Raw genomic sequence first — 11,771 nt, 5'->3', positions numbered from 1 at the left:
CCAAGAGCTTTCTGTCCTGGCCCCTTTGCTCTGGGAGGAATCTTGGTCCGTACGCCATTAGGGCAGTGGCATTGGCAGCTGGAGCTGCCAAAAGACAAGAGACCTTCTCCGGAGCCAAGCAAGCCTGCAACCTTTGGCTCTCTTGTGCATTTGGTGGGCCAGCCTGGGCTCTCCCCGGGCAGCAAGAGCTTTCTGTCCTGGCCCCTTTGTTCTGGGAGGAATCTTCGTCCGTACGCCATTTGGGCAGTGGCACTGGCAGCTGGAGCTGTATAAAGACAAGAGCCCTTCTCTCCATTCATTCAAGCCTGCAACCTTTGGCTCTTGGGTCGATTTAGTAGGCCTCCCTGGGCACTCCATGGGTAGCAAGAGCTTTCTATCCTGGTCCCTTTGCTCTGGGAGGAATCTTCGTCCGTACGCCATTTGGGCAGTGGGACTGGCAGCTGGAGCTGTATAAAGCCAAGAGCCTTTATCGCCAGCCATCAAGCCTGCAACCTTTGGCTCTCGGGTGGATTTCGTGGGCCAGCCTGGGTACTCCATGGCAACAAGAGCTTTCTGTCCTGGTCCCTTTGCTCTCGGAGGAATCTTCGTCCGTACACCATTTGGGCAGTGGCAGCGGCAGCTGGAGCTACCAAAAGCCAAGAGCCCTTCTTTGCAGCCATCAAGCCTGCAACTTTTGACTCTCAGGTGGATTTGGTGGGTCAGCCTGGGCACTCCGTGTGCAGCCAGGGCTTTCTGTGCTGGCACCTTTTCCCTGCAAGGAATCCTCATTTGGATCGGTTTTGGATTGGGTGGCTGGCAATGGCAGGGGGGGTCTGACCAAAGGGGACAGCAGCCCTGTTTCCCAGGATAGAAAGCTTGTGAGCTTTGGCTTTCAGGTGCAGTGTGTGGCGCAGCCTGGGCACTCCGTGGGCAGCCAGGGCTTTCTGTGCTGGCACCTTTTCCTTGCGAGGAATCCACATTTGGATCGGGTTTGGATCAGGTGGCGGGGCGGAGCTGACCAAAGAGGAACCAGGAGAACTGGCTGCTAGGAAAGATCCTGTTACAGAATGGGTTCTCCTGGTTCTATCCAGGACAGGGTTATTTTTGCAGGAGCCAGGAGGGGCATGGAATGTTGGAGAAAATCGGTCAGCTTTTGAAAGACTGTTCTGCTCCAATGATTTGGAAGTTTACCTCTGTCAACTACAGGATCCTGATAAAGCAGCAGAATCTTTGAAAGAGAAATGCTGTGGCAGTTCCAAGAGGAGCAACTTAGTGCAGTGCTCTGGGCCCTGGCTACTATTTATCAGACACAGTGCAATACTAAACAGCACCCTCAGAGGGAGGAGAAGGAAAGCAGACCAACAGGCGCCGTGGCCACTCAAGCTGCAGCTGAACCAGAGGAGCAACCTGTGCCAGTAGTAGTCACTCCTGTACAGAAGAAAAAAATCCAAGACCAAATCAGTTCACATAGAGAGGCATGAAGAGGCTTGGGGGAAAAAAACAAGGTCTGAGAGCGTTGGCTTGGGGGTTTCTCCTGCCCGAGTCCATTTCTAGAAGTCACCAGGCGTTTTCTGTCCATAAAAACCACCAAAAGCCCAAGATTCAGCCCAAGGAAATCCTCCTTCTCCTCCTACTTCCATCCCTCCTCCTCCAGCCCTTCCCCTCCACACAGGACCAGTGCACATCCTTGGTCCCCCCTTCCCCCCCGAATTCATCGGATTCCACGGCAGCATGGTTTGCCAGCATCCGGAAAGAGATTTAACCTCAACAGTTTACAAGACTTTGCGAAAGCCTTTGAGGGCACCTGTGCTTCCGCGGCTCTGGCGGCTGCCAACCCGCAGTTTGTTAGAGGCTCCCCCACAGCCGCTCCTGCCCTGCCCGGCGGTACCGCGAACCTGCGGGGCAGAGCCGCCAACTGCTGTACCACCACCGCAAGGGCTACAGAGCTCCTCAGCTCAACACTTGCAAAACTTCAACTACTGTCAGTAAAAACAGCCCCTTTTCCACCGAAGCCCCAAACCCACACAGGACCCGCACACCGGGGCGGAGCGACACCCCCCGGACAGCGCTGGGGGCGGAGCCCGGGCCAGGGCTGCGCCCGAACGGAACCGAGCGAGCCCGAACGGAGCCGAGTGGAACCGAACCCAGCCGAATGATGCCGAGTGGCGCCGAGCGCGGCCCCGCCGAGCCCCAAGGGCGGGCCGGAAGCAGCCGCGCCCCCGCAGCCGGGGCCAGGGCCGAGTTCGCCTGGCTGGAGCGGGGGTGGCTGCAGGCGAGCCGGGACTCTCCTCGGGATGCTGGTGGTTCCCAGGGGCTGGCGCGCAGGACAGCGCTGCCCAGGGGGACGGGGGGCAGACCTGCGCGCCCGCGCCGTTGCACCGGGCACAGCCCTGCTCGTGGGTCGGGGAACACCCCCGCCAGGCATCTTCGTGCCTTGAGCTGATCAGGGTGGCCGGAGCGCGGCAGACTCCTGGCCGTGTGCCCCGGGACGGGGGCAGGCGCTGACCCCCGGGGACAGGGAACGGCCTTTGCGGTGTCCGTGAGGAAAGCTGTCCCGTGGAGGGTGCAGATCCCGGCGGGATGAGCTGGAGCGGCGGCGCTGTGCTGGCAGCGCCCGCCAGGGGGCGCTGTTAGAGGGGGTGGGGAGGTGGGCGGGGATCCCGCCCCTTCTTCCGGCGTTGGCCACGCCCCCTGCCGTTGGTATGGCAACGCGCCGCGCGACTCGGCTGCCCGGGGAGAAACAGGGATCGGCCCCGACAGCCGGGATCGTCCGGGACCGACAGCCGGGATCGTCCGGGACCGACAGCCGGGATCGTCCGGGACCGACAGCCGGGATCGTCCGGGACCGACAGCCGGGATCGGCCCCGAGAGTCGGGATCGTCCGGGAGCGACAGCCGGGATCGGCCCCGGCAGCCGGGATCGTCCGGGAGCGACAGCCGGGATCGGCCCCGAGAGCCGGGATCGTCCGGGACCGACAGCCGGGATCGGCCCCGAGAGTCGGGATCGTCCGGGAGCGACAGCCGGGATCGGCCCCGGCAGCCGGGATCGTCCGGGAGCGACACCCGGGAGCGACAGCCGGGATCGGCCCCGAGAGCCGGGATCGTCCGGGAGCGACACCCGGGGTCGACCCCGGCAGCCGGGATCGTCCGGGACCGACAGCCGGGAGCACCGCCTGCGGTGACAGCTCTAGATCCTGGAAGCCGAGCGGTAGGCGTGGAGTTTCACTGAATCCGAAAAATCCGGAATAATGAACCGCCCAGAGGCTTTGATCTTTGAGCAGCAAAGGTATTTATTGACAGCGCTGGGAGCAAGCCAGCTATTGCTGGAAAAACCTGCTCCAAGGCTTCACATGGAATCAGCAGGTTTTATACAATTTTCGTTTATGATTAAATGCATATTCAGAGTGATTACAGCATTTATCTATACATACTAATAACAGGCGGAGTATAGGTGGAGCTCAGGCAGGGCTTCTCCTAGCCCTCAATTTTGGTGGGAGTTCCGTTCTTCCTTCCTGAGTCTGAGGGCTAGTTCTCATCTTCCTCAGCTTGACCTCTCTTCTTTTCCATTGTTCTCGACCCGCTCACTGAAGCTTGGAAAAAGCCTTGGCTCACAGCCTGTTTCTTCTATTCCAATGTCTACCTTATCCTACTGCATCTTAATTTATTACCTCTAGGCTTATTACATGTTCTTTTACCATTCTCTTAAGTTTTGGTCCGGTAAGTAAAACAGAACAAGCACAGATCGTTTTGGATGTTAGCAGCTTGTTAGCAGGCCCAAATTTCTTAGTTAACTCTTTTGGGCCTGGCCTCCTGTTTCATCACCCTTTGGAGTCTTGGGGAGGCCACAAATCTTCTTCAAAGGCTGGAGTGCCTCTGCCGTGGTGGCAGCTGGGAGAACTGGGGTTGTGCAGCCTGGAAAAGGCTCCAGGGAGACGATAGAGCCCCTTGCAGTGCCTAAAGGGGCTCCAGGAGAGCTGGAGAGGGACCTGGGACAGGAGCCTACAGGGACAGAACGAGGGGGCACGGCCTCACACTGACAGAGGGCAGGGTTAGATGGGATATTGGGAAGAAGTTTTTTCCTGGGAGGGTGGTGAGGCCCTGGCACAGGTTACCCAGAGAAACTGTGGCTGCCCCATCCCTGGAAGTGTCCAAGGCCAGGTTGGACAGGGCTTGGAGCAACCTGGGCTAGTGGAAGGTGTCCCTGCCCATGGCGGGGGGTAACTGGATGGGCTTGAAGGTCCTATGATTCAAGGAAGGCCCTTTTCCAACTGAAACGTTGTGTCTCCTCTTGACTCCCAGCTTGTAGTTGCCAGTTCTCTGGAAGCAGGCCTGGCAGTCAGCTGGGATGGGCCACCTGTTCTCAGTAGGATGTGTGTGACACGTTTGTGGAGAGGAAGGCTGTAAACCAATCTCCAAGGCCAAGGTAAAAAACCCAAAGGACCGAGTAAAAGCCAAAGGAATTGGTTGTGTTGGTCAGTTGTTTGCTGGCTGTTGAAGTGACATCAGGCAGGAGCTCAGTTTCGACCTTTCTAGGTTTGGTTTGTTTGAGTAGAAAATAATTGTGTTATCTCCAGCATATGCTCTCTAATGCATCTCCATGTGTTCTCATCTCTTCATTGTGTATCAGAATATATTAATTGAAGGCAGCATCATTATAACACAGCAGTAAAACATATTAAGAGTCACAGCCAGATTCAGGCATTTCTCACTCTCCTGTTGATTTTCCTGGTGACTGTAAGCAAGGCACACAATCCAGTTGGCTCCACTTTTCCTCTCTGAGGAAAAGGTTAACCTTTTTTTCTCATTTTGAAAATAACCTGAGATTAAAATAGCCTTAGATGGTTATGCACGTGCCAAGTAGGGTTCCTTTTTTTGCTTTTTTCTTCTGCCACCCTTCCCTTCCCCCCCAATTTTTATGAACTATTTTGTCACTGTTCTCCACTCAGGAGATTGGAAGGAATTCTAACTGTTGTGATTATGGTTCTTTGAAGGCTCACTGAGTACACCTTTTGAATGAAAGAAAGAAGAAGAATAGGTCTTCTAAGAAGAGTAAAATGCTCACTTCGGATAGGCATTCAGAAATGTCTGCTGATGCTGGGCTACTACCATGTTATCAGCAGAAGTGTGATGGAAAAAGGCCTATCAATGACTCCACAAAAAAGGCACAATCAGACAGGTAGAGAACAGAAGCATAAAACCCCAATTATATGTTCATGACTATAGGAATGAAGTTGTAAGATTTGCACTGGGAGCAAGAAATTTCTGAATTCTTGGTCATAGCACTAATGACTTGTAACAGAGTGTCTCCTTGCTCAAAGTAAATTTAGTATAATGAGCTGCTGCCTGTTAAAGTGCAGGCTGACAGGCTGATATTTCCAATGGCAGGCACATTGTGTGGCTTTCCTTTGCAAAAGAAGTTGCCTGTCTTCTTTGCTCAAAGCAGTCTAGGTAGATGCCCAGTCTGACACATCTTTTTGAACTATATTTCAAAGTATGTTGATGATTTACATGATGATGGTGATGATGATGCAGTAAGATTGTGTAATGAACAAGAAAGAAGTTAATGCATCCATCCTTTTTACCCTAACCCTGCTGCTGAATTCTCCTGGATTCTCATTGACCCCAAGGAGAAACACAGTGCCCAAGCCAATGGGAAGAGCACTGGGCAGATAAAGGCTATTTTCACATTTCTTGCTAGTTCCTCCTTGAGATTTCATAGATTCTTATACCTTTTAGGCACAGTATGTTTGTGTTCGTAGTTTGCATGCACTAAATCTAGCATGTATTGCTTTAATGCCATCATAACAGATTTGAAGTTGGGGTCAAACCACACTAGATAATTACTCAGTTCAGTTCATGTCAGAAGAAGCAACGTTGATTCTTTGAATCATATTCTTTGTAGTTAAAACAATACTTATGTTCACTTAAATGTTACATTTTGCCACTTAAAGTGAATATTATACTATTATGCTAGTCCCTCTTCTTACACATTTAATACAAATCCAAGCTTTATTCTCTTCTTGTTTCAGAGAACCTACAACATCTCCAAAGGCCTGGAGAAATGTAGATACAAGTTCAGCTGAGGAAGTCAGAGGCCTACCTGATATAGTTGGTAAAATTGTTTTCCCTTAATGTCAGCTATTTAAATTTGCATTCATAGGAGACACTATACATGTAGCAGTTTTAGCTGAACGAGGTATAAAATCAAGCTCAGAAATGACCTGGCACGTTTTTGATGATTCGTAGGTAATTTTGAAGCTGAAGAGTCTCCTCCTAGAAAAAAAAAAATGGTTGTGAAATTGTCAGTCAATCACAGCTTATGTTTGGATGATAAATTCCAGTTCTGCTGGATCTCATTCTTGAAATGATGCAACCTTTTTGCATCGTACCTGAGCTTTAGTTGATAGCTTGCATGCTTTTATCCTGAAAATCACAAGTTTTAAAATATGCTCAAGTATTTTTAACCTCCGTTTGCAAAGATTTCCCTTCCCGTGCTGCACACTGTAAGAGCTGCACAAACTGCAGCAGTCATAGCGTGCATTTAGGGATTTATTCTTCGTGCATCCCATGTTCTGCAGCAGGAGTTCCAGGCTCCATCATCCTCATTTCTTTCTTGGCAGTTCCTGAGGAAAAAAGCAGCGAGACCTTGAAATGCGTGGCAGAACGACGGCAAAAGCGTCACGATCAAGCAGTGACCAAAATGCAGCAGGAGCTGGACTACATTGGCAAAGTAAGGCAGGATTTTTTAATCCAGGTAGTCTAGAGTGCTATTCTAAGGTCAGGGCCCAATATTCAAGTGATCACACTGAGTTCCTTCTCTTTTTAGGAGATGGAAGCCTCTGTTTCGGAGCTTCAAAAATTCCTTCAAGTAAAAGTGATGAAATCTGATGAAAAAAGTGAACTTCTGTTCGAAAAGATTGTGTCTGACACAGCTCTAGAAGGTTTCTCCTTTGAAGTAAGGCAGCTCAGAGCATTGGCTCACCTTCAGTTATTTGTACCTGCTCTGTGTAACAGGTTCTCATGGCTCACTGGAGTCTTAAGATCTATTTTCTTTTTTTAAATTTTTTTTTTTTTTTACATTTACTTTTCAAAGAGATTGAGACTAAATTCTTATTGCAGGGTTTGGAAAAGCTGTGGAATATGATTCACCAGGAATCCTTGAACAGAAAGAAGTGGATTAGGACAATGGATGAATCCCTAAAGAAGATTGAAAGGAGTCGAGCCTCTAAAGTAAGATGCAGCCTTAATAACTGTTACTTAAGGATAAGATTATTATTTGCTGATAATGCTGGATGCAGAGCAAAGAGTAGCTTGTTTCCATAGGAGTCAGAGATCTGCCAGTAATTCTGTTGTGTGGTGATTGCTTTCTTTTCACCAGTAGACCGTTCAGTCATTTTATACCTGCATAATCAGAAGAAAATACTTTTTTTTTTCAGTTTCAAGGTGTTTCTTTCTTGCACAATTATCTGTACTGAAGGTGAGCTGCTTTTATTTTCGTGCAAGGGTTTTTTAGGTCGAACTGTCATCTGCTCTGTTATTTTTTGGGGACAGCTGAGAAAGACCACAGGCATGACCTAGCTCAGTTTTAGTTTGGGTAGCCTGGGTATCAGTAGGAGTTGTGTTGCAGTTGTGTAGGCTTTAGGCTGACTTGTAAAAGTCACTGGATATCACAGTAAATGTTTGGATAAATAATAGATACCCCTTAAGGAGGTCCTTGCTGCGTTGTTCTTGGAGGCAAACAAAGGCTGTTTGTTCTACCTGTGCCAGTTTGTCCTCTTTGTAACGCAGACATAGTGAGTAGGTCCAAGAGTATCACCAGTAACTTTTTTATTGATGTTTGTTTAGTTATGAAAAAGGCCAGAGATGGCGACATTTCCTTAAATTTTGTTTTTCCTTAAAACAGGCACTGGTGGATTCACTCCAGATATTTGAAAGGAAGTTGGTGTGATTTTTTTTTTTGAATTCATATTGCAGCTTGTCTGCAGAGTGCTCAATTTTCACAGATATGAAAGAAAAACCAAATGAGTAGTAACAAAGTGGAAAGTTTTAGTTACTTTTTAATGAATGATTTTAAAAAATCAGTCTTTGATATATTTAAGATTAATATTTTAAGGTTTATTTCTCAATCTGTCTATCAACCAATTGAATTTATTTTAATGGAAAAAAAAATGTTTTGTTCATGTAATTTTATAACTTGGGAAACTGACATCTGAGTTATACTTTTTTAGTTGATGCTTTTCTTTATTCTTTTATTGCACAGATAGCAAATATACTGAAAAAGTATACAGTGAAATTGGAGGAAATTTCCTTCTTCTTGGCAGCTGATGTTCACAAGCTCATCAACGAGGAGGCCACGGTAAATGTTTTGTCTGGGGCAAGACAGCAATCTGAATGTTCCCAGAATGTCTTTTTTTTTTTTTCCCAGTTGAAATTCATTTTTTCTACTTATCAATCACTGACATATAAAAGAAGTTTCTCTTTTGCAGAATATTCTTTATCATTTGTATTCTTTTCTCCCTCCTTTCACGTAGAAGAGACAATTTATGGTTTTTTTTATGTTGTATGCTGATAAAATACTCCTGATTTTATTTTTTAATATGCAGAATATAAACCGAGCCCTGCTGGGTAATGAGAGGGCAACTGCCAAGCTGCTCTTTAATCTAATGAAATCAGAGCTTGAGAAGGAAAAAGCACATAAATTGAAATGGCAAGAAAGAGTTGAGGACTGGAAGCTCATCCAAAAGAACCGTGTAATTCAGAGTTTCAGGTCAGAAATTTTACAGTCATATTTTGGAGAATGAATAACACAAAGTGACCAGTGTTCAGTTGTGTTTTCTGTAAACAGTACTGTTTTATCATTTTTTCATTAAACATATGATACATATCACATAGGATAGCACATGTATCACATTTCCATTATACATATCATTTTTCCATCCTACAGAGAATTTATGGCAAGTGAAGAAATACAGAATCCCCCAACTGTGAAAACAGAAATGGAAAATATGATAAAGGAGCAGACTGTACTCAGTGAGCGGAGACTGGGGGTTTTGCAGCACATTGGGTATGGCAAAAGAGAAACAGAATTCTTTCTGGAGTTAATAGGGGACTTGGCTACTAAATGCACTTTGCTTTCTGTCAGTCTGTGATTGTAGAGTTCAGAAGTAGGCAGGTCCTAAACTTTTTTTTGGTAAAGCTCTTTTTAATGGAAAAAATGCATTCCTGGTTTTCAGTGCACCAGCTACACTAAATAGGGGATGATGGAGAGCTAGAAATGCAGGAGTGCAAAAGTTAATCTTAACTAATATTTGAAACATGGTATAAATGAGCAGACAAGGATGGGTAGAGAACTACAAGCTGGTACTTTAGTCAAGGCATTGTTTCTGCACAGGATTTCATTTGTGTAATAAATTACGGAAGAATCTGGATAGAAATCTAACTGTCTATGTTTGAATATCCATCCTGACAACAAGCATTTTTGGATGCAAGGCATTACAACATTTACAGCTTTTCTTTTAGAATGAATGTAGGAACAAGTTAGTTCCTTGTCAGTCAGTTGTTCAGTGGCCTTGAACAACAGCAGTCTCCTTGGTTTATTTTCATTGCTGAGATGGCAGTAAATAAAATAAAGTGCATGGAAACTCTGATTCATAATTTTATCTTTTAACAACTGACTGGTTTATATGTTAAGATACTTGACTCTTGTTTCCTATTTTGATAGCACCTTGTTGCCTCCAACAGACATGAAATCTGAGATAAATGAATGGTACAGAACTGTGGAGAATTTAAACCAAAGTTTAGGTAAGTTGGGAAATCATAAAAACAATCTGGAATTCAGGCAATTCTTTATTTTTTTTCCAAGCAGCAACGAAGCAGGCAGTTTCTTTGAAAGGGCATGTTTGCTCTTTTTTTTGTTCCATGTGTTTTCACATACCTTCTCAGTTGCTTTGAGCTGGCAGCAGGACCCAAAGAAGTTTTCTGGGGCATCACCTCCCTTTGGCCAGCACAGGCACTTGTGCATGGTGAGATCTAGCAGGAACTGTCTTGGTTAGAATTAATCTGGGGGAGACAGAAGGTTAATTTTGACGTGGAGCAGTTCTTAGTCGTACAAAAATACTCCTTTTTACCTTTTGGAGAAGGAGAGGAAAAGTGTTGGAGATGTTCTTTCTCTGAGTCCTATAAAGTGCCTTCCCTCTGTGTGTCTGCCTTCTTTTACTCCAGAGCACATCCTGTCGTGATATTTGTGGCCTGTATAGTAGCAAAGAAGTTGGTAGCAATTGTAAATAACTTGTTGCTTTTAAGCATAATGATAAACAGATTTGTATTAAAAAATCTTCTGTAATTGATTGTTTGTGTCGCACAAGTGTGCAGACCCGCTGGGATCTGTTCCTGTGCTGAGATTCAGCACAGGGCTTCTGTCATATTTCCATTTCACACTGCACTGGGAAGTACAGGAATCCTGACTGTGGTCTGCTCCATGTTCTTCAGACACCCACAATGCAGAGTGCGTGAAGAAAATGCGCAGCAAGTATGAGCTGGTCCTGGGCAAATGTCAGGAAAAAGTGCAGGTCTGCAAGGTGAGCGTCACAGCTTTGGGACTTCTTGGAAGGATTGTTGATGGTACAGTGTCACTACAGTAAAAAGTGTTTGAGGATCCACCAGACATTGAGATAACAAGTGAAATTACTTTTTAACTTCTGTCTTATTCCATTAGAGAAGTTGCTGTGGTATTTGTACTCAAAATGTGTAAAAGCCGTAACAAATGGCAGTAATGAAGGAAGTACTGTCCTACATTTATGTGGAGGATGCAAGGACACTCAGCCTTTGTGCTAAGTGTCTTATTTTGGGAAAGAAATTCCACCTGTCTTTCCTTGCCTCCAATAGAATTGTACTGTTTCCAAGAATGTGAGATCTGGGGGGTTGAATCTTTCTCTGTCCCTCACAAGAAGAAACACCAGCAGTTGTTAACCCATACTCGCTAAAAGCCACACAGTATTTGTTATATGCATGTCAATAACTTGGCATTTTTTTGTTTAGATGAGCCTGTTGGATATGAGTGTTTACACGGTAAAAGATGTTGAAATTGTGCACTCTGACATGCTTCACATGACTGAGAAACTAGAACGTAGGTTCGAAGAAGAACTGGAGCATATGGATGTACGTTTATCACGTATATTTTTACTACTCCCTGCTATTAGTCTGTTCTTCCTGCCCTCCCACCTGCAGTGCCATCTGCATCTGAGGCTCTTGATGTCACACTAGAATGAGATCCACGGTGTGAGTGAACACCACAAAGAAAAGAAGCTTGGTGTGATTCAGGGAGAAGAGTCCGTAATGATTTGGTTTACATTTGTAACATAAATATATTTATATCATAATTTATATTTGTAATATAAATATATATGTCAGGGATGAATTTTGTATAGCCCAACCTGCCTAGAGGCAGAGGAATAGGTTTAAATGATCTCCCAAATTTCTTTCAGTCTCATCTTTTATTATTCTGTACAAGAAAATGACTGGGCAGTCGTTCCTAAAATGATAGATGGCAGAACTTGGTGATTCTGTGCTTTACAGTATCAGAAGAATAAACAGAAGTTCTGATACTCTCAGCTTGTAGAATAAAAATCCACGTTTTTATCCAGTTTACTTGGATGTCTTTTTCCTCTCACTGTGTTGAATACTGACAGTGTATTTCCAGGCAGCCTTTTGTCACGTTACATATCCTCTTATTCCTTCATTTCACCTTCCAGCAGTTTAAAAATAACTTAGTCACTTAAATGTTTTTCTTTAGAG

The 11,771-nt window shown here is 45.8% G+C and overlaps 1 protein-coding gene across 1 annotated transcript; it reads left to right on the top strand.

Annotated features, from left to right (window-relative positions):
* The first annotated feature begins 2,640 nt into the window (after positions 1-2,640).
* On the top strand, positions 2,641-11,533 carry LOC120324017 (coiled-coil domain-containing protein 180-like). The gene is made up of 10 exons (XM_039385274.1): positions 2,641-3,264; positions 6,008-6,090; positions 6,599-6,708; positions 6,805-6,933; positions 7,098-7,208; positions 8,239-8,334; positions 8,582-8,745; positions 8,923-9,042; positions 9,700-9,779; positions 10,467-11,533. Exons 1-10 carry the CDS (start codon positions 3,227-3,229, stop codon positions 10,616-10,618), a joined length of 1,083 nt encoding a protein of 360 aa, XP_039241208.1. The 5' UTR covers positions 2,641-3,226; the 3' UTR covers positions 10,619-11,533.
* Positions 11,534-11,771: the final 238 nt, after the last annotated feature.

The sequence above is a fragment of the Pipra filicauda genome, unplaced genomic scaffold (genome assembly GCF_003945595.2).
Source record: "Pipra filicauda isolate LSUMZ 115617 unplaced genomic scaffold, ASM394559v2 scaffold1172_size24366_pilon, whole genome shotgun sequence".
Lineage (NCBI taxonomy): Eukaryota > Metazoa > Chordata > Aves > Passeriformes > Pipridae > Pipra > Pipra filicauda.
Note: the sequence above shows the minus strand (reverse complement) of the source record. Positions and strands in the feature narration are given on the sequence as shown.